This window comes from Dasypus novemcinctus, chromosome 7 (genome assembly GCF_030445035.2).
Source record: "Dasypus novemcinctus isolate mDasNov1 chromosome 7, mDasNov1.1.hap2, whole genome shotgun sequence".
NCBI classification, from domain to species: Eukaryota; Metazoa; Chordata; class Mammalia; order Cingulata; family Dasypodidae; genus Dasypus; species Dasypus novemcinctus.
Window position 1 is genome coordinate 18,261,489 of NC_080679.1, and position 20,974 is coordinate 18,282,462.

At 38.1% G+C, this 20,974-nt stretch overlaps 1 protein-coding gene across 2 annotated transcripts in view; it reads right to left on the reverse strand.

The window, feature by feature from the left end:
• The window catches only part of NYAP2 (neuronal tyrosine-phosphorylated phosphoinositide-3-kinase adaptor 2), a 281,902-nt gene that overhangs the window by 167,018 nt on the left and 93,910 nt on the right, over window positions 1–20,974 (reverse strand). For both annotated transcript variants that reach the window (XM_058300020.1, XM_058300021.1), the window contains exon 4: window positions 7,829–8,130. In XM_058300020.1, the coding sequence (XP_058156003.1) occupies window positions 7,829–8,130 (302 nt within the window). The remainder of the gene's footprint in view (window positions 1–7,828; window positions 8,131–20,974) is intronic.

The following is a 20,974-nucleotide window of genomic DNA, read 5'->3' on the forward strand; positions in this document are numbered from 1 at the left end:
TGTATTATTGTATCGAACTGTTTTTTTCTCTTGTGTTTCTAATTAATGTTCCACAGGTTTACTGCTGAAATATCCAAGCAGAGGGGTGAACAGTTTCTAGGAACGAAATACAGACCTATTCCCCTTTGTGCCACCCTCATAGGCAGAGTTCTAAACTGGCCTGCAAGAATCCTGCCCTCTGGTGTCCACACTCTATTTAATCTCCTCACCTTGAACACAGGCAAGACTGAGAATTTGATAGGATTTCATTCATGTGAATAAGTTATGTTATATGTAAAAGAGGAAGGGACTTTGCAGTTATAACTGAAGCCCCTAATCTGTTGGCTCTGAGTTCATCCAAAAGGAAATTATCTTGAGTAGATCTGATTTATGCAGGTGAGCCTTTTAAAAGAGGACCTTGGTCATCCTTGAAGGAAAAGAATCAAAGTGAGAGAGACTCTACTGCTGGCCTTGAAGAAGCAAGCCACTGTTATTCCTGTGACTGCAGGAAAATGAATTCTGGTAACAACCATGTGAGCCTAGAAGACCCTGGGCTCAGAGGAAACTCAAGTTCTGACTGGCATCTCTACTGCAGCCTTGTAAAACACTGGAAAGTCTCCTAACCTGCAGAACCATTCATGGTGAGATGATACACATTTGCCATTAAATGTGTGATAATTTGTTAGGCAGCAGTAGAACATTAATACACATACACACCCTCAAACTCAATGCACTCATCACAACAGACACTTGGAAACTATGGACTTATTGGCCTCACATGGAAGAATTTATCCACAACCATATAGAAAAAAAGTCCCCTTAAGCATCTACAACACTAAGACAAATTAGGCCAATGCCAGACTTCATAGAAGGATTTTGGGTGCGCCCATTAAAGAGGCGTGGTAGTTCTTTGGACTAGAATCAACAACCTTGGAAAGAACTGAGAGGAAAGAAGTTTTTTTTATGATTATTTGACTTGGAGACTGTTTCATTCATGGGCCTCAGGACACACTTAGAAAAAGTTCACACATGGTAGATATACAAATCTATCTCCATCTGATTAACGCCTGGCTTGACAGATGGGCTTTACACTAGGAAGCCTAGCAGCTTCTGATTCTGTTAACCTGGAAAGAGAAATCCATAAATGTGGGACTTTGATGACAACCTCCTACATACCATCTGTTATGGGTGGAGACATGTCACCCAAAATGACATGTTCAATACTAAACCCAGGTCCCTGTGAGTGTGACCTTATTTGGAAATAGGGACTTTAAAACATGAGTTGTTAAGATGAGGCCAGACTGGACTAGAGTGGGCCCTAAGCCAATATGACGGATGTCCTGAAAAGAAGAGAAAATCTGGACACAGATACAGGCGCCAGGGAGAAGACCATGTGAGGATGGAGGAGGCAGAAATGTGCACTTCTCGGGAGCACATTGTGGAGTACAAGTGCCACTCAAATGAAAAGAGGCACACGCAGTCAAGTTGCAGTCATCAGGACAAGTCCAGCAAAAAAGTCATTGGAAAAGCCAAAGACATTGCTGAGCCTTTGAAGGAACATAAAATATTGGTAAGAACCCCCTTCCCCTTAGGAAAAGAGCCAAAATCTGCTTTGAAGCATATTCAGAAAAAGTTAAGCAGACACTCAAGAGGCCCAATGTGTCAGTATTGCCAGAGGTTCCATCATCTCATTTATTTTCAAGGGCTGGCCAGAGAAGCTTGAGAAGCCACTGTCACTGCCTTTACCACCTGCCATTATCTGAGAAATCAGCATTTCTCATTATTTGAGAAAGGGAGGAAAGCAAGGTTACTGGGCACCTGCTTTTTGCCACACTCTAAGCTAGGTACTTTGTTTATGTATTTTCTCTTTTTCTGTGTAAATTTGTATGATGGGTTAGTTTTCGATTTCAGCCTAACAAGTTCCCACAAATTTAGTATCTTATCTTCCAAATTCGTTTCTACTTTGGTGCAAGATTCAATTTCTTACAGCTATAGGACTCAATCCTTACCTCAAGGACTGAGCCCTTGTGGCTCTCCACTAGGGGCCCCTCTCTGCCCTTAGAGGCTGCCCACTTTCCTTGCCATGTGGTGCCCTCCATCTTTAAGCCAAGCCAACATCATGTCAGACCTAAGGATTACACAGAGCACAGGGACGAGGGAATCTTGGGGACCATCTTAGAATTCTGCCAACCATAAGGAAAACATTGCTATTTCAATTTTACGGATAAGGAAATTGAGGTCAAGAGGGAGAGGAAGAGGACTTAACATGAGCAATGCAAATGATATCAAACAAGGTCTGTCTGCCCTGATAGTCTATGTTTTGACTATATTGTGCTGAGTTGTAAAAGGAATAGTAATAAACAAATTTTTATGAGTACCTTAAAAGGATCAGGGACCTGAAAAATCAAAATTAATTGAGTGGATGACCTTGAAAGGTGCTGATTTAGGTTCTAAAACTAGGGGTCTGACCTGGGAAACTTGTAAGGTTTTCAACATAATAAGCATGCTGAATTTGATTCCCCTCTCACTCCTTGAATGTCCACCAGTAGCTTTTGAAGCTTACATTAGTAGAAAATCAAAATCAGACATCTTTAACTTCTCACATTTTCTAACATCTCATGCCCAAACAGCAAAAGAGCAACAAAATATTCATTGCAGGAGAAAACTGCATTATTAAAAGGTGTTAAACTATTTCTTCAGTAGCCAAACAGCTAATTACATGGAAGAAACATATGCTGTATTTTCTGTTTCCTAGAAATGATTCCTTTAAGTCAATGTGTGCTCTGTGACATGGATAAAGTAAAACAGGCTGCATGGGAGAGCAGGAAGTGAAATTGGTTGGAGCCCAATGAGGGGAAGCATCATTTCTGTACTATTCATACAGGATTCCCAGTACCAAGCGTAACATGGTAGACACTCAAATTATTTGCTCAATAAATGGAGGCATAAAAAGCAATGTTGTTGAAGGCTTTAAATTCCTTTTTGTAAACATTTAAAAGGCAAATAGAATGATTTGATTTATTGTTTTTAAAGGCAGTGACCTTATAATGAACTTAGCCTGCACTTGGTTCTGGCTCACACATTTCAAATTTTGAGGTTGATCATGATTTCAAATATTTGAGCAGGGACTCCAATTCTTGGTTCAGAAGATATGACTATATTAGGCATCTCTAGAAGATATAACCAGAAACCAAGAGAACTACCCAAATTCAAATGTATTTCCTCAGGTAGTAATAAAATGATATCATTTAAGGATTCAAAATGACTTGACAGAAGAATTCCTAATGGATGTTAAGAATACTAAGATGTTTTTAAAAGGACTATCAAGTTTAGAGGTATTTGAAGTTTAATAAAACATTTTTCTGATTATATTAATGTTATATTCATGGCATAATATTATTAAAGGACTCTTATAACTGGGGAATATTTCCCTGTTATTTGGGTCACTCTGTATATAATATTATTAAGCCTCTGACAGGTTGTGTATGGGTGCCAATGGCCTTTTATTCCTCTCCTATTAGTTTAATAAATATGCTGCATTAAGTCAAAAATTCTTGTTATTCAGGCAAACAGGAAGAGAATATGACATTTTGACAAATTTGTCAAGAATGGGGTCTTAAAATATGTAAAAAGTAAGAGGTGGTAACTACATATTTAAGATTCTATTAACTTTCACTTGTAGAGCAATTTCTTCTTACCAAGTGCTGTCCCTGGCACTAGCCCACTGGGTAGTCTTAAGGTTCTGAGCAGGGTAGAGTACCATCAATAATTACCCATTTTACAGGTACATTAGATCACTTGCCCAAAGTTAATGTTTGCCTGTTGATTTTTTTTAGTTTTGCTTTGAATTCTAAATACAGTCTCTTTTTGTTTTTTAATTAGAGAAGTTGTGGGCCCACAGAACAATCATGCATTAAATACCAGATTCTCATATACCATCCTACTACCAACACTTTCATTAGTGTGTCACACCCATCACAACCCATGAAAGCATACATTTATAATTGCAAAGTACAGTCTCTTTTGCCTGCACCCTACTGATCTCTAATGATGCCATCAGGGAAAAATGGGGTATATGTTTTCCCCAAAGAATGAGAATGACCAACAAGACATTACAAAGTTCCTGTTTTCTCTGGATCATATAGGAGCCCCAGCTTGACAGCCCTCTCATTCTTTCTGGTTAACTTCCTTTATTTTATTTAATCTTTCCTCAAAATAAGCAGCTACACACTAAGGCAAAAGAAAAGGGCAATTAAAATATTTATAATATATGTATTGCCAGTTTATGTTTTCCACTATATAAATGTTTCCTTCAAAGGTGTTACTATTGTAGAAGATCCTAAATTAGAAGTGTAAATGTATAATTTTTAATGTGCTAGAAATACAATTTTTAAAAGCTACATTGTACTTTTCTTGGTGTGATTTTGTGTTTGTTTTCATCATTAAGCTATATTTTTCCTATTCTGAGAAGCATTTTGCTCCAAGTCCACTTTTTTTTTTTTTACTTTTATCCACAGGGAGGTCGTAATCCACTTAAATAGAAACTGGTTACCATGGAAATCATTCTAATGCCATTGAATCAATATTTTCATTTTACTGACATTTAACATGGAAAGAAAAGAGAGACCAAGATTTGTAAAAGTCACTTTCTATGACTATCATAATATATATAGTTACCATAATTAAAATTTGATAGCTATATATATTATAAAGACAACATATGTTCTATAATGAACACCAGTTAATTCATGAATATGAAGAACTGAATATTCATAAAAGAATGCATTGGGACTCAAGCGTTTTATTCCCCATCTCTGAACTGAGCCCTGATTATAATTTGCTGTTGCTGTGGTCCTAACTCAGTAGAATGGATTTGAGCGTGCTTAGTTTTCTGGTTGCCTGTTTATTAAGTGCTCTGAAGAGGAAGTGGAATTGTCATGGAGAACTGCCCTTCTATAAAATCTCCATTTCTCTACAGGATCCTCTGACCATCCTCACAGCTGAACACTAGTCAATTGGTCCTAACGGCTCCTTTTTAAGAAGTGTTGTTGGAGTTGGACCTTGTGTTTAAGAAACCTCACTGCTTATTCAAGTTGTTTTCCAAGACTTTGCCGCTGTAATTAAGACACTTTCTCCTCTCCTGACCTCAGAAGAAATAAAAATCATATAGGTGGGAAGCAAATTTGGCTCAAGAAGTTGGGTGTCTGCTTACCACATGGGAGGTCCCAGGTTCAGCTCCCAGTGCCTCTAAAGAAGACAAGCAAGACGCCGAGCTGATGCAACAAGATGACTCAACGAGATGACTCAACAAAAAGACACTCAGAGGAAACACAATGAGAGACACACCAAGCAGGGAGTGGAGGTGGCTCAAGTCATTGGGCACCTCCCTCCCACATGGGCAGTCCCAGGTTTGTTTCCCGGTGCTGCCTAAAAATAAGATGAGCACACAAGAAACAAATGCAGAGAGCAGGGAGTGAGCACAAACAACAGAGGGGGTGGGGGGCAGCAGGGGAATAAATATATTAAATAAGTCTTTAAAAAAAACCATATAGTGGCTGTCTTCTATTTAAATACTAGCCAATTGGAATCCCAGATCCCTGGATGGTGAAGGCATCTGAGAGAATTTTTCCCTTAGTTATTTAAAGCATCCCAAAAGGCAATCGGTTGTTTTTAAGACAATTGAATCACCAAGCAAAATTTCTTCTCTGGCTCAATAATCATAATTTTCCCTATAATTTCACTATAAATACTCCAGCTCCTCCTCCTCTAAGAGGATCCTTTCTGAGGTATATATTTTACACTGCTTCCAGGAATCTTGCCAAAAGAATTACACTGCTGGAAAAACCCATTCTTCACTGGCTGCTTTTCTTCTCTGCCTCATTTCTCCCCTCCCCCTCTCAGTGGTTCTCTTATTCCCCTTTCTTCTTGAATCTTTCCAGCTTGCATTCATGCCCTCGTAATTCAGAGGACATTGTCTGAAACCAATACGTTCTTTCGCAAAGAATCTAATAGTTGATTTTCGTAGTTTCCTGGCAGTAGAAGTAGGAGAGGGGTGACTTGTAGAAATAAGGTCATAGACAATAAAGTGCAGTGAAAGGTGCTATGTATCAATTCCTTAGGAAGTTTAATAACAACAGTTAAAAATTATAAAAAGCAGGTCGTTAGGGGCCTTTGGTGTATTAATATAATAAATAAACCAAACACCTGAATAGTTGCTGTAAGCATCAATATGTTACAATATAAATGGCATACTCATGACCCTGAATCATGAGACAGAGTATAACATTCCTAATATATTCTAAGAAAGCAGAGGCATAAAGAGAGTAATACAAAGATACTGGCCTATTTACTACATACTTAGATATCTACACATGCAAATATTCATTACAGAACTATCCATTATAGCAAAACAAATTAGAAAGAAATAAAATATTCATCAAGGAGATAATGGTTAAATAAATTAAATGATGTACACTTCTCCCCTTACAAATGGTGTTTCTTGACAAATTTTGAAAGCCATGCAAAATAATGACAATAGAATAAAAATAGAAAAAACACAAAACCATATGAACTACGATTTCAATTTTGTAAATATGCCTACACTTGCATGTTATTTACATGTACAGTCTCGTAGGCATGCATATATATGTGATGCATTTTTGCATATATGTGAAGTAGGAAAAACTGAGCCTAAGAGGAAATTTTCAATGGATTGACTCCGCATCCAGGCAATCATTTGTGTAGTTCAATATGCATAAGACTTTTGTTTTTCGGCTGAAGGTTCTTGGGCACCAAAATGAGAGAGAGGAAAGACAAAAGACAGACAGACAATGGTGATGAAAAAGGGGCATTTTCCCATAGGCTCCTCATCTCAGGAACTAGGTTTGGCCAGAAGTGGAAAGAGCTTTCATCAGGAGCTAGAGGCCTCAGCGGAAAAAGAGCTCTGAGGAAAGGACCATCTGGCCTCTGCTCTCTGCCACAAACCACTGTGAAACTTGGTACCCAAGGGGCTCAGGGAATCTTGCTGTGTAAAGAAGTATCAGAAATGGGCAGCGAGGGGTAAGACTGGGTGACCTGGTAGTGCCAGTGGCATTATTGGGAGACCTGAGGTGTATCTTTCACATCTAATATACAAAAATCTGAATGGACGTATCAAAGCACACTTGAGACCATTATCCCATCAGTGGGCTCTCGGGAATAATTCAGGAAAGCTGAAATCTTGCTTTTTCAAGTAAGGACTGAAAGCTGGGGACAATCTGGTATTAATGCAACCTAATTTGTATTTGTGGACTATAAGAAGACTTGGACATATTTGATTTGTGTACTTCAGAGCTGCGTATGTGTGTATGTGTATGTATGTGCTACAAACAGACACACCTAGATGCGGAAACTCACATTACTGGAAGGAACTATACCAAGCTGATAAAAAATTATTATCTCTAAAAGATAGGATTCCAATTTTTTTATTTTCTTCTGCCTATTTTCCTGTATTAAACTGTTCCCCTAATAATCCCATAAAACTTCTCTAAGTTTACAAATAATATTAATAAATAGATTTTAAAAATTTAGATATATTTCTTAGGTAAGATAATATTCTAATTATTTGATGCTTTGAGGGGGTAAGAAAATTCAAAAATCACCCCCCCCCCTCCCCCGTGCCAATGATACAAATTTAATACATTTTTCTGGTGCCTTTTAACGAGACGCCGATAAGGAACATCCCCTCTACATTCTCTGCTTTGGGGCCTTCAGCGTGATGCTGGCAGGATTATGTGACCCAGTGGGGAAAGCGGACAGGACCGTGTCATCTGAACTACTTTTCTCGGGGAAGCGGGCCTGGCGCGTTTACCTTCAGCCCTCTCCGGGGTCTTCCCGCCCTTGCAGGCTGCTGTGCTGTTGACCGTCTCCGACGAGGTGCTCAGCTTGGTGCTGGGGTCGCGTTTGGGTTTGGGGGGTGGCTGTCTCCGCGAGCCGCTGCTGCTGTCGTCATCCGCGCCCCCAACCGAGTGCAGAGACTGCGATCTCACCGAGAAGCCACTGGAGCAAGGATGGGGCAGTCTGTCTTGAGGAGCAGGCATGGTCATGAATCCCATGCGGAAATGTTTGCCCACGTAACTGCCTTCGTGGCCTCGCCCTACTTCTCCACCTATGCTGTAAAAGAAAGCGGAGCAAAACCCGTGAGGATAAACTGAGCCAGAACATGCAAGATCGTAGCCACAGGTATGAGTGCCATAGGGGAAATTTTTAAATTTAAGTTTAGACTGGCGGAGAAACATACCCTTTGGCATGTTTGGAAAAGGGCTGCCCCCTTTACTAATTTCAATTAGCAGGAACACATTCTATACTTTTGCATTAAATAATAAAGGTAAAGCAAATACAACTTAATTTTCTTCAGAATCCTAATCCCTCTTTCCAGACACCTTGATGTTCTCAAAAAAATCATCTCACCTCCAATCACTTTTTCTTTCCTTTGAAGTATATCTCAGTGATTTAAAGAGAAAACAAGGTTTCCATGAAAATGACTCATAGATTGCCTTTTTTAAAAAAAGATTTATTTTTTATTTATTTCTCTCCCCTTCCCCCTCCCCCTAGATTGCCTTTTGATACACTGAAGCCAAAAAGTCAGCACTTGAGACCCTTCTTCCTCACTTCACCAAAATCATCCCTGCTTGTAATGGCTTACTATATTGGGGAAAACAAAGCAAAATGAAACAAAGAAAGGGTTCTGGTACCAAACACAGAAAAGCAAATTAGAAGAAAGGAGGGAAGAAAGGTAGAGAGGGAAAAAAGAGAGGGATGAGAGAGAAAGAGGAAGATTGCAGGAGAGGGAGATTGGGGGAGAGGGAGGTGAAGGAAAGAAGGAAAGAAGGAAAGAAGGAAAGAAGGAAAAGGAAATGCTTTCTTAAATTGGTGAAGGAACTGCCCACCTCTCTCAGTCCCTACAGACTTTCAGTTACGTTAGAAATTTGCTTCTACTCACAAGAGTGTCACAGCATAAAATAACATCTAGTAAAGAAGTATAATTAAAAGATCATCTGATCCTGAGATAATTCTAAATATTTCATAAGTATTTAGGGTATGTGTGGTTTCTAAATTTAAGAAACTTTAGTTTTATTAATAGGAAAATTTGTAAGAAAATTAAAAATCTGAGAAATCCCTCTCAGTTTTAAGTTCATTCAGCTATAGGAAAAGTCTCTTGGTCCTTTCTCTATGTGATTAAATAATGTTGAATCATTTTTTGAAGAAAAATACACACATGTGAATGTCAATTTTTAAAAGGGAGATTTTTTTAGGATTTCCTATCTATGGATTCCATTCATGAGTAGAGGAAACAAAAAGAAGTATAGAAAAAATATTTCACTGGTTTACTTAGACATGTCTAAATGATAAAAAGTACACTTTGAGTATATGAAGTTTGAAAGCTTGTTGAGTTTACCTTTTAAGTATATGTTTATTTAGTTCTTTTATTAAAAGCCTCAATATTATCTGGCTTTGCCTTCATAACATGATGGGATTCCTGTCAAGGTTTTGCAATTATCTTTATTGTATCTTTTATGTCATTATAATGTTTGTCATAAGTTTAATATTCCAGAAGGTGCAATAATAGGAAATGAGATTTTTTTCCTCTTCAATGGGGGAGTTATGATAATTACACAGCCATTGTGGATAAAGCCAGAAAAGATTCACAAGGACATGAGATCGTGATGCCAACATTTAATTCCAATAACTTGCCACTCAATCAAAACTATTTTTTTACATTTATTTCATTTATTTCTGAATTTTCTCAGTTGATAGTAAAACACCAACTATTTTGTCTTTGCAAAATAAAATAAAGGCAGCTGGAAACCCAGTCCACTAACCAGACCAATGGATATGTAGAAGCATGAATGAATTCAAGGTATTGGTTAAACAGAAGTGTTCACAAAATAGTCAGCATCCTAATTTGGTCTAGCATTTTCATGTGTTTTATTTTCTGTGCTTTGTTCAAGAACATCAACCAAGAAATAAACTACAAACTTACTCAATGAGAGTGGTGTGTGAAAAAGCTTTGGAAATTTAAGACAGAATCCTGGTGGTGGAGGTATGGGGATGAGCTTGGTGATGTGGGAAGGTTTATCTTCAGCTTGTGATGACTATGACCTCGGTCTTTCTCATGGAAAATGAGATATTTGATTTCTTCTAGTTTCATCTTCAATAACTTTGAATCTCCATGACTTTTCCTTATTTCTATTGCTATTTCACTGAGCAAAAGATACTTTAAGGATTCATCTAGACAATCATTTCATTCGTTCCCAGTAGCATAGTCAAATGTGGAGATTTATGCATGTGTTAATGCACACAGGCATTTATAAGGGAGGTAATAGGAATAATTGTATCAGCAATTTCTCTATTACTTTTGACCTAAATAGGACCTGCACCTTTTACCAGATGGATAATTAGTTCTGAGGCTTCTTCTTTTCAAAATTACATTGGTGGCATGAAACAATTTCATTTAACTTGATGTGCTTTTTTTGTTCATCTAAGTACATTTGTGCACACACACACACTTCACTTCTTCCCAAGAGGAATTCATTATGTTCTTCAGACAATGGCAGGTGTCAGGTTCAGGTATAGTTTGAGCAGACTGTGAATCCATGAAGAATGGAGCCAAGAACGAGTCTGATACAGAGACAAATATGCAAGGGTAAAACTAAGAGTAAGCAATAATGGTGATAATACAACAGACCAAGATAAATTATTAGTCCAAACCAGAAGTGAAATGTAGCACACTAGTTCCTGAATTTGGTTGAGGGATCTATGGAGTTTTTGAAATACATAGATTCCTAGCTCCCACACTAAAAACAATTACTAAATCATGTCTATTGAATTAGAATCTCTGTAGCTGTAGCCAATGAGTTTGTATTTTTTTTAAATAAAAATATATTCTGACAGTTTTTAATGGAGCCCATCCAGACACTTGCCTGGAAACCTCTAAAGATATTAAGAACAAGAATTAGTTAAATAATGATTAATTAATGATCAGCTATCTAGTAGCTAGAAATAGCCAGAAAGACACAAATACCAGAAAGAGGAGTAAGGAGTCTTGCCAAAAACCAAGCAAAATATCATATGTAAGAAAATATATGATGCATTAGGTCTTATTGGGTTATCTTAGAGTAACAACTCAAGATTCTTAGTGATTTACAGCAAAAATATTTCTTGCACATATATTTTAGTTGTTTTGGTTGTGCATCATCTGTGGCTCTGTTCCAAATGTCTTCTTTATCCTAGAATCCAGCCCTTATTGGGGCATGTTCTCATGGCAGGAGGAGAACAACACTGACTGAACCACATGATGTCTCTTAAAGCTTCTGCTTGGATGTGATACATAAACTTATATTTACATTCCACTAGTTAAAGCAAACTTGATGTCAATGGGTATGAAGATATATACTCTTCCAACAGAAGAGCACTGCAAGATAAATGGCGATATGTGGGTATGTATAATCATTTTCTAGGTAGGGGACCAAATACTTGGTATGACAGCTGTGGAGGTATGTCACTGAGCTATTTCTTCAAGAGAGGACTTGTCATGTGAGATGTAATTGGTTGAAAGTCTCTTAACTGCAGATTCTTTGGAATTTTTTAGCCAAGGCCATACTTTCCCCAGGCAGCCCCTGGTATGACACTGAGCAATGGTAGGGATGGAACACTTAAGTGTAGAAAACCAAGTGATAATGTGTCTCAATATGTTCATTGTATGTTAGATTCTTTTGGACTCACCATCTAAATTCAGGAGATTCAAGCTGCAGCCCATTATAAGATGGAACTGGGACATACGAGATTGAACCCAACAAGGGCTAGTGAGCATGAGTAAGTTGCATGAGCAGGTAGCTCACCCCTGCATGTCACCCTCCCATAATTGCATCAACATTCTTTTCTCAGATCATACTTATATGTGGTGAGCCCTATAAGAGCAGTTGAAGGATTATGCAAGCCAAAATTAGATAGCCACGCTCAGGCTTTAAAAGTTAGAGGTGAGCTTCCCAATGTGAGGAGATTTGAACAGTGCTTCTGGTGGTCAGTTTCTTCATTTGTAAAGCCATGTATCCTGAGTGGACGATATATATGGACTCATTGCCAGTAGCAAATGACCTAGACAAGTGATCAAGGACATGGGAGGAAAGGGCTGAAGGATCAGAGATTAAGAAGCCTCTGGTAGAGGTATGTTGATGAACAGGTATGACTGGCACAATATGTGAATGTTTTACTTTTGCATACTAATGTCCACAGAGAGCATCTAATATGGAAGAGGCACCACACAACCAAGTAATTAGAATGATTAAGTCAGTTGGCATTAGCCTTTATCATCAGCCACCTAAGAACTAACAAGATGGGCACATGGACAGTGGCCATAGTGGCAGAGATTGAAGCTTTGCATGGGCCCAATAGCATGGATATAACAAGCCCAATCTAGACACTGCTGCCTCTGAAAAGCCTACATATCCACTGCCAAGTCTTAGCTATTCCTCAATAAGACCAACCAGCCACTTGCAAAACTTGATCATATTGGGCCTCTTCCATCTTGAAATAGCCAATAATCTGTTCTCACAGAAATAGTCACATATTCCAGTTATGGATTTTCCTTTCCTGCCCTCAAGAACCTCATCAAGCTTCAAAATTTAGCATCTGACTTGGGGAATCACTTCAAAACCAATGAGTTGTCAGAGTGGAATAATTATCATGAGCTCCATGTGTTTTACCAATACCACACCATGTAGAAACTGCAGACCTAACTGAGTTCTGGAATGGCCAGCTGACGATGCAACTGAGTTGTTAGCTCAGAGCAATGGAGACAGTATACTCGCTGAACCACAGACCTCAGCATAGCACTGTGTCTTCAGTTGGAAGAATACCTGGTTCCAGAGACCAAGGGATAGAAGAAAAGTGTCCCCACTTATCACTCCCACAGACTCTCTAGGGGACTTTGTGCTTCATGTCCCCATAATGCTGGACTCCATAGGATTAGAGGTGGTGGTACCTAAAGTGAGTACATCTTTGCTAGAAGATCTCATTGAAGCTATGGCTGCCTCCTTGGCAGTTTGGATCCCTTGTGTTTGGTAACCAGCAAACAAAAAGAAGAGTCCCATTGTGGCCAAAATAATTGTCCCTAATCAGCTGGGGAGGCATGGTTGCTTTCATACAATAAGGCAGAGAGATACATTTGTGACTCACTTGGGTGCCTCAATACTACCTTACCCAATTATGACTTTGAATGGTCACATGCAACAACTCTGGCCTGAGGATGTTATGGTTCCCAGGGATTCTGACCCCTCAGAAATGAGGGTTTAGTCTTCCACCAGGTAAGACACTGAGACAAGCAGAGGTATTAGCTAAGGGTAAAGTGAATTTAGAATGAATGGTGGAGGGAGATAATAAGAACCAATTGCAGCCCCTATACTAACTGCAGTGATGAGGAATATAGTTTATCCCACTAACAGCCCCCTTTTAAGTTTCTCCTCTGGAAGAGTCCCATGGGAAACCTGGAAGAGTTTTTCCCCAAACGTGTAGGAGGAAGGCCTGTGCTGAGTCTAAGGGCTGAAATGTGGCAGCCGTGGAGGTGTGTGGCTCAGCTCTTCCTCAAGAGAGAACCTTCTCTGAGAATAGTCAGCTGATAACCACCAGGTACAAGTGTCTTCAACATTTGAGACAAAGTCATGCTCCCCCAGGGCAGTGCCTAGGCAATGACTGGCCATGTGTGTCTGAATGTTTCTGGTAAGTATGATAATCCTTCATGGGCAATCCTAGCTGAGTTTTCCTACTACTGGTCTAGCTGAGACTTTTACCAGAATCTACAGCTCTTCCTAGCCAATCTTTTATCCTCCCTTTCTCCTTTCACAGATGTCAGATCTGCATTATGACCTGAAAGCTTGCTCTGCCTATTCCTGCTCATCTCCCCTTTTATTAAATGTACATTTGTTATAGTTCATGAAAGAACATCCTTATGTTTGTTCTGTTAACCAGTCATTGTCCTCAACAGAGTACACTGTGTTATAACTTGCTCCCCCTTTATCTTTCACCCACACTCTCTCAATAAATCTCTCACATTTCTAACACCTTCTTGGTGTCTGCTTCCTAGAGGATCTGAACCTGACATACTTGGGAACAATCATACAACTCTGACTTCCAGAAACCAAAGAAGCAGGGGATAAGAAAACCTAAACAAACAAGGGATCCCAGAAATAAATATCCCTGTGTTAAAGGGCATTTTCACGCTTCAGACTCTGGGCATTTAAACGGTGCCAGGGGAATTAGGAACCAACTCCACTGTAGGAATCCTTGGCTTGAAGTGAAAGTTATGTGGGCTGAAGAAAGCAGAGACTTTTTGCAAGAAGACTCCAACATTCAAGATACATTAAGCCTCACACTTCTCATGTTATAAAAATAAAAACAAGTTTCATAATCCTGAATTTAAACAAGGACACTTGCTCACACAACGAAGGCAATGCTGCAAGATCTAGTTTCCTCTTCATTAGTTTTCTATTACAGAAACACAAAGAATAAAATATTGTTTAAGTAAATGAGGGGTGCATTTTCCAGAAATAATTGATAAAATATTTGTACACTTTTCACCCAAATAAGCAAATTGGCTAGCTGATAAGGATAGAAGTGGTCACAGAAGAACACAGCAAGTGGACACAGAGAGCAGACAACTGGGGGAGGGGGTGGAAGGGGAGAGAAATAAATACAGTAAATAAATCTTTAAAAAAAATAAGCAAATTGGCTAATGAAGAGACTCGGGTGTTTGTGCTCTGAAACATTGGGTCACAGACTTATCCCTAGTTCTGCCACATAGTAGCAGAACATCCTTAGTGACCAAATCTCTTTAGGACAATATCTTTATCTGTTAAATCGGAGTAACCATAGCACTTGCTTCATAAAATTGCTATCAGGTTTACTTGAGATACTATATGTACTTAGCATGGAGTCTGGTTTATAATACAAACTCAATGATTTTAATTTTTAAATTCCTACACTTAAGTCCTTTATGCCTGAATTTTGTTCATAGTGTCATCATTTGCCTTGTAAAGTCATGTCTCTAAAGAGTGATATCTGGTATCAAAAAATCTCAAAATACTGCATTAAAAAATAAAACTACTTGAGACAAAATAGGCAAACACAGCTCTCAAGTTCTTAACTTACTTTTTTTCAATTTTTCATAGCATTTATTGAAGAGAAATGATAAAGAAAGTTACAAAACAAGAACTTCAAAACTGCTTTGACAATGCTAATAAACAAGGGTGATTATTTGTCTTGTTTATTCTTGAAAATCCATCAGCATTGAGATTTGTTTCTGAGGAAATGTTTTGTTTCAGAGAAGAAATCTCAATCCCTGAGAAGGGTGAGCTACCAACGTGAGAGGTCATCTTTAAAAATGACAGTGGCATTGCATTTTTTTGCAATTTTGAAGCAAACATGCCATTAAATCAGAGCAGAGTCTTCCATAGGAAACACTGGGGGAAAACAAAACAAAACAGAATCTTCCTTCCTCCAACCCTCCTCTGCAATCTCTCTTTTTTTCTCCATGTATATATCTATATATATGCATATATGAAAAATAGCATACAAATGGAAGGGTTACATAGGAGATGGCTTGAATATTTTTCCTGGGTCCATTCTGTATAGCCGAACTCAGATATCTGTCTCTCATATTGCTCCAGTAGATTTCTATCTCTGCAAACTTTTGACAGCCCTGGATACTTTTCTGTTGATTTAGCAAGATGTTATCTGCTACTACAGAAAGAATACATTTAACCAAAAAGTAGATAGGGGAAAATCCAAAAGGAAAATGGAGTATGTCTGTAAAGGAGATCATGAAATTTGCTGTAGGCAGGTGGACCACTGTCATTAACTAGCGGAATCTTCCCTGTTGGGCATTTTGCTATGATTGAGTAGAAGGGAATCAATATGTACGTTTCAGTCAGTGAATGTCTGACTTTAAAAGTGTGTATTTGATTCTGCCTAACTCTTGCCTTCTCTTCAGTTATTCTGCTCCAGATTTGCCATTTTCCTCCTTCAGCATTGACCTCTTCTATGTATTATTTCAGGCTCAATCCATCTATGCTCATGAAAAATTGGGCACAGGAGGAGCCAAGAGGTGAATTTGTTTCACCCTTTTCCATTTTGACAGGTAATAAGTCTTGACCCAAAATCAGACTCTTAAGAGAAAGAATAATTACATCTGTCTAGATGTTTGGCAAAGGAACTTGGTATATATTTAATAATTTATCATATTTACACTCACTGCAGCCCCACTGCTCCTGTGCACTTGCACTGTCTTTGAACTTCAAAAAGGCAGGTCTCCTGTCTGCTTGCTCACCACTGTAATCACCAGCACATGGGGGTGCCCAGACATACTTGTTTTATGAAGAAAAATAAAGAAAGGCAGGAAATCCACTTTGGAGATAACCAGATAGAGTTACATTAGAGATTATAGTAAGAGAAATGATTTGTCATTTTGCTTCCTAGGAAGTCATTCTGATTCCTGGCAATGGAAATTCCCGTGGGGAGACCATCACTCCTGCCCTCACTCCAGCGTGTCAGCGTGTCTGATTGACCCAACCAATCAGAACACTGAAGACCCCTGGCCACAAGGACCATTTCAGGGACTGGCCAATACCTCAGATCAGTCCAGAGTCAACCCCATGCCCTATGTAGAAGATGTACCAGTGTGAAACCTGAACCTGCCTGGTTCATCTCCTGCCCTAAAGATGAGCAGGTCCTGGACCTAAGGGAGTATAGAAGGCCTAGGTTCAGTTATGCCTGAAGCTGGGCTAATCCCAGGACCCTTCCCTTATGTCAACCACTCTATTCCATTTGTGATAAACCCAGTTATAGTTGGGTTATCTGACATGATAATGAACCAATACAATACCGGGCAGCCAGGGATTATGAAATAATTGCTGTTGGTTGATGTATGTCTGAAAATGCAACTGGTATCAGGGAAGGGTTAGGAATGCCATAAAGCAGGGAATTAATGTATCATACTTATTATATGGAACTGTCTTCCCTGTTTTAACACCATAGATGGAAACAATTAGCCACTTTATGTTTTCCCCATAATTATTATTTTTAAAATATTATCACACAGAGTTCTTCAATGTGGAAACTTGGCTCTGGGAAAATTATACTGTGTTCAAATTTTCTTCCAGAATTGTTCACTCACCATTACCCTTAATGCCTTTTCTGAGCCACACTTGCTCAGTCAAAGCCGTAATCTGTGGATTTCTTGCCTTGGGCTCAGACATTCATTTTCACCACTTCATATCCTCAGTAATATCTATTTTCTGCTTTTATGCCTCTAATATCTTAACTCTTCTAGATTTTTTCAGATATAAATTTCCTGTTTTGGGCTGTTTATTGATTCTTCTTTTATATTAAAGTCAAATGTTATAAACTGGACTTTCACACATCTTTAGTTACTAGGGTGAACTAAGATAGATAAAAGCAAAACAAAACAATAGAAATATAGACTTTTCCAGAAAGGGAACCTAGGTTCCATTAGTTCTAAATATTATACTTAAAATTCATATTCTTAGGCATCAAGTATGATATTTTTTCTTGTTAGGAGGTTTTAATTCTGCCTGGAATTTGATGTCTCACAAAGAATATGAGTCGTGTAATCAACTATTTACTGGCTATGTAACTTTAGGTAGGATGAATACACTTCCTGAGCTTCCATTATCCTTATCTTTAAAATGGGGAAAATACTGTTTGGGGTTGTAAGAAATTAAAATGAGGTAAAACATTTTAAAAACACCTAGCACAATGACCAATACAAGAAGATGATGGAGAAATATTAAATGTGTATCAATTTTTATTTTTCTGCTCCTAATTGTATAGTGGGCATTTTAATAAGTTTCTACACTAGAGCACCATGAAAGAAAGTATACTCTAATAATATAAATGCATTTTGCTTATATTTATAAGAGAGATTTGAGAGTAATTACCATGCAACATACTTCCACATTATGAAAAAAAAAAGGGATCTTTCTTGAAAGTGAAGAGAAAAGGTCAAAAATAAATTATCCTTTCTGCAATAATGATCAGTGGGTATTCTATAGAGTTGGATAAATCTGTTACCTGGGTTTTATAGTTATTTCTAACAAACCCCAAAGTAATTCAAGATTTTTATGAAAGTTTGGGCTTCAAGGTGTCATGACTAGGAAGTTTTACATGAAAAACAGAGTGCTTATCAGCCACGAGTTTGAGCTTAATATTGCTACCCATTAAATGTGATGTTAGTCATAATAAAGTAAGGGGAAGAGAGGAGAGTAGAGAGGTTTTTATAATTTTTATCAAAGTTCCTTTTATTCATATCTGAGTTTCTTAAGAGATAGGATTGAAATATAATGCTTACTAAGCCCAGAGCAAATTCCATAGAACTTCTTTAAGAGACTTATTTTTACTTGATACATGACAAGTGCTTTTAAGATTAACATATATTATGTTATTATCTATGGTACTTTGGAATCTTAAATTAAAATGTTCCTTATTTCTATACATAAATATTATTTCCCTACCCCTTGAAATGTCATGTCTTGAAGAAGAGAGGGTATATGGAAAATAATTCAAATCAACTCATAATATTCAGATTCAACTTAGAAAAGAGTCCACAGAAGTTCACATCATGGGGGATCTTTTCCAAAAATTGCACCAAAGAAAGGAAGTTCTGGAAAATACATTTTATTTGTATCTTTAAAACTGACATAAGCTTAGAATATAGTTTGAGAATATGCCAAGCTTTTACAAATGAGTTTAGCTAACCATATGTGACTTATTTTTTCTCTTTGCACTCTAGAAGTAGAAGCTAGAAATATAGAATGTTAACATATAATGGCCTTGAACTTCCTGAGCAGAAGGGACTAAGTTAATGCCAGTTTAAAACACAAGAATGGTTTGGTTTCCTGAAGCTATAAATTTTAAGGAGGGTACAACAACTCTGTGTCAAGGCATATAATTCATTTCCTCATTATTCACAAAATATTTGAATACCTACTCTTTGTACACAGCCTGAGGGCTGGGGTTGTAGGAAGGCAGGGAAGAAAGCAGACTGGCCAGTGTCCTCAAGGAATCTCAGACTACTGAACCAAAGTGATTTCAGCACCATGGGGTCAAATGTCCTCTCAAAGGAAGTCCTGCCTCGCAGGCGCCGTGAAAGAACAAAGTCCTGGGGCCCTAACATGGCTAAGGGGCTGGGAAGTCCCAAGGAAGGAAGTGGCATTTCAGCTGATATGGAAACATGAGTAAGAATGAATCAAATGAGGGAGAGAAGTGGGAAGAAGAGGATTTATGTGCCCACTGTTGAGAAATTAGAAGTTGAGAAATTCTAGAGACATTGAGAAATTGGAGGGGTATTTAAGCATAACTTGATCAGACCTTATTTATTGTTTTTCTTGTGCTTCCAACTTCTGCAATGGTGCCAGCCTCAAAGTGTGTGCCTAATTTAGTAAATGAATGAATGGATAAATATATGATTGGGAACCGTTCAAGAATGACTCCCAGGTTTCTTAAGCAACAGGATGGATGATAGTGTTATTTATTGATATTCTTCCCCTTTTCTTTTACTTGCCATTTTCTTAATTTATGAGGAAAGAGAAGGAAAAAAAATCTTTGATTACTCATACACAATTCATTCTTATCCTTGTTATAAGAATTAGTAATTTAAATGCAAGGATCAGCTTAATCCCCTCCTCTCCATCTTGACTGCCCTGCTTTAATTTAGGGGCTCATAATTCCTTGGCTAAATTAATGCAATTGCCTCTTAGCCGATCTTTTTCTCCACAGTGCTGCCAGAGTCATCCTTCTAAATGCAGATTTGCTCATGTCACTCTCTTAATTAAAACTCTTTGATAGCTTTTCCATTTCTTCTGAATAAAAATCTAAGCTTTCATGATACTCAAAGTCTTTTAAACCTAAGCACCGTTGGCTGCCCTGTTTCATGTGCAACATTTTTCCTCCTTGACTTTAAGGTTTCCCAAATATAATATGCACCCTTGTTAATTTCGTTCCAGACTATTGATTAAGATGTAGAATTCAAGAACTACCTATACCAAGTGCTGTGAGGCGTCTTGAGAACATAAAGACAGATATGTCATGTCCCTAGCCAGCAGTCACGCTGCTTCCTCTGTCTGAACCTCTTCTTTTGGGTAAATCAAGTTTTAAGACCCAATTCAGATATGGTGTCATTGAGGAATCCTTGCATTATCAGCCAAGCTTTCTCAAGGCTGAAGTCACTGTCCCTCCTCTGGATGTGATGGGCCTCTGTTGTGCTCCATCACATGGCACCACCTTTACCATAATCTGCAGTTGTCACCTGTGAATTGATCTCCTATAAAGATCTGTGAGCCCCTTGAGTGCATAGTCCATGAATTATTTGTAGGAAGTGGAAAATAGGTAGAAAGATAATAGAAGAGAGAGAAAGATAAGACCCATGAAAACTTGCTAGATATTTTCAGGAACTTTCTCTTTTTTACTTCTTTTGGTTTAGGTATTCTCAAACTCTCATAAACACAAAATGCCACAACAATGCAGTAAGACTCAGGCATGATTATCCAATAATTATTTTCGCTGTCAAAATAAGAAATAATAGTTTCGAATGCTGTTTTTGGGTATCCCACTGGCAAATTTGACAGATTACACACAAACTTCTACCTCTATTACAAATTAGTTCTGTGACCTCAGGCACATGAATCAACTTCTTTAATTTCCAGTAATTTCAAGTCAAAATGGAGACTAATAATATCTACCTGTCAATATTTTTTTATAGATAATTTAGATGGCTGAGATAACACAGTAGAAGGCTCCCTCAACTAATCTTCATCTAACAAATCTCTGAATTCTTAGATCTCACTCTCCTTTAACTTTGCAGAACATCTTGATTGACAGCCTTGGTATCCTAAATACCTGTGGATAGTAGACTACCCTCTGGCATGCCCACACAGTCATGATCTCG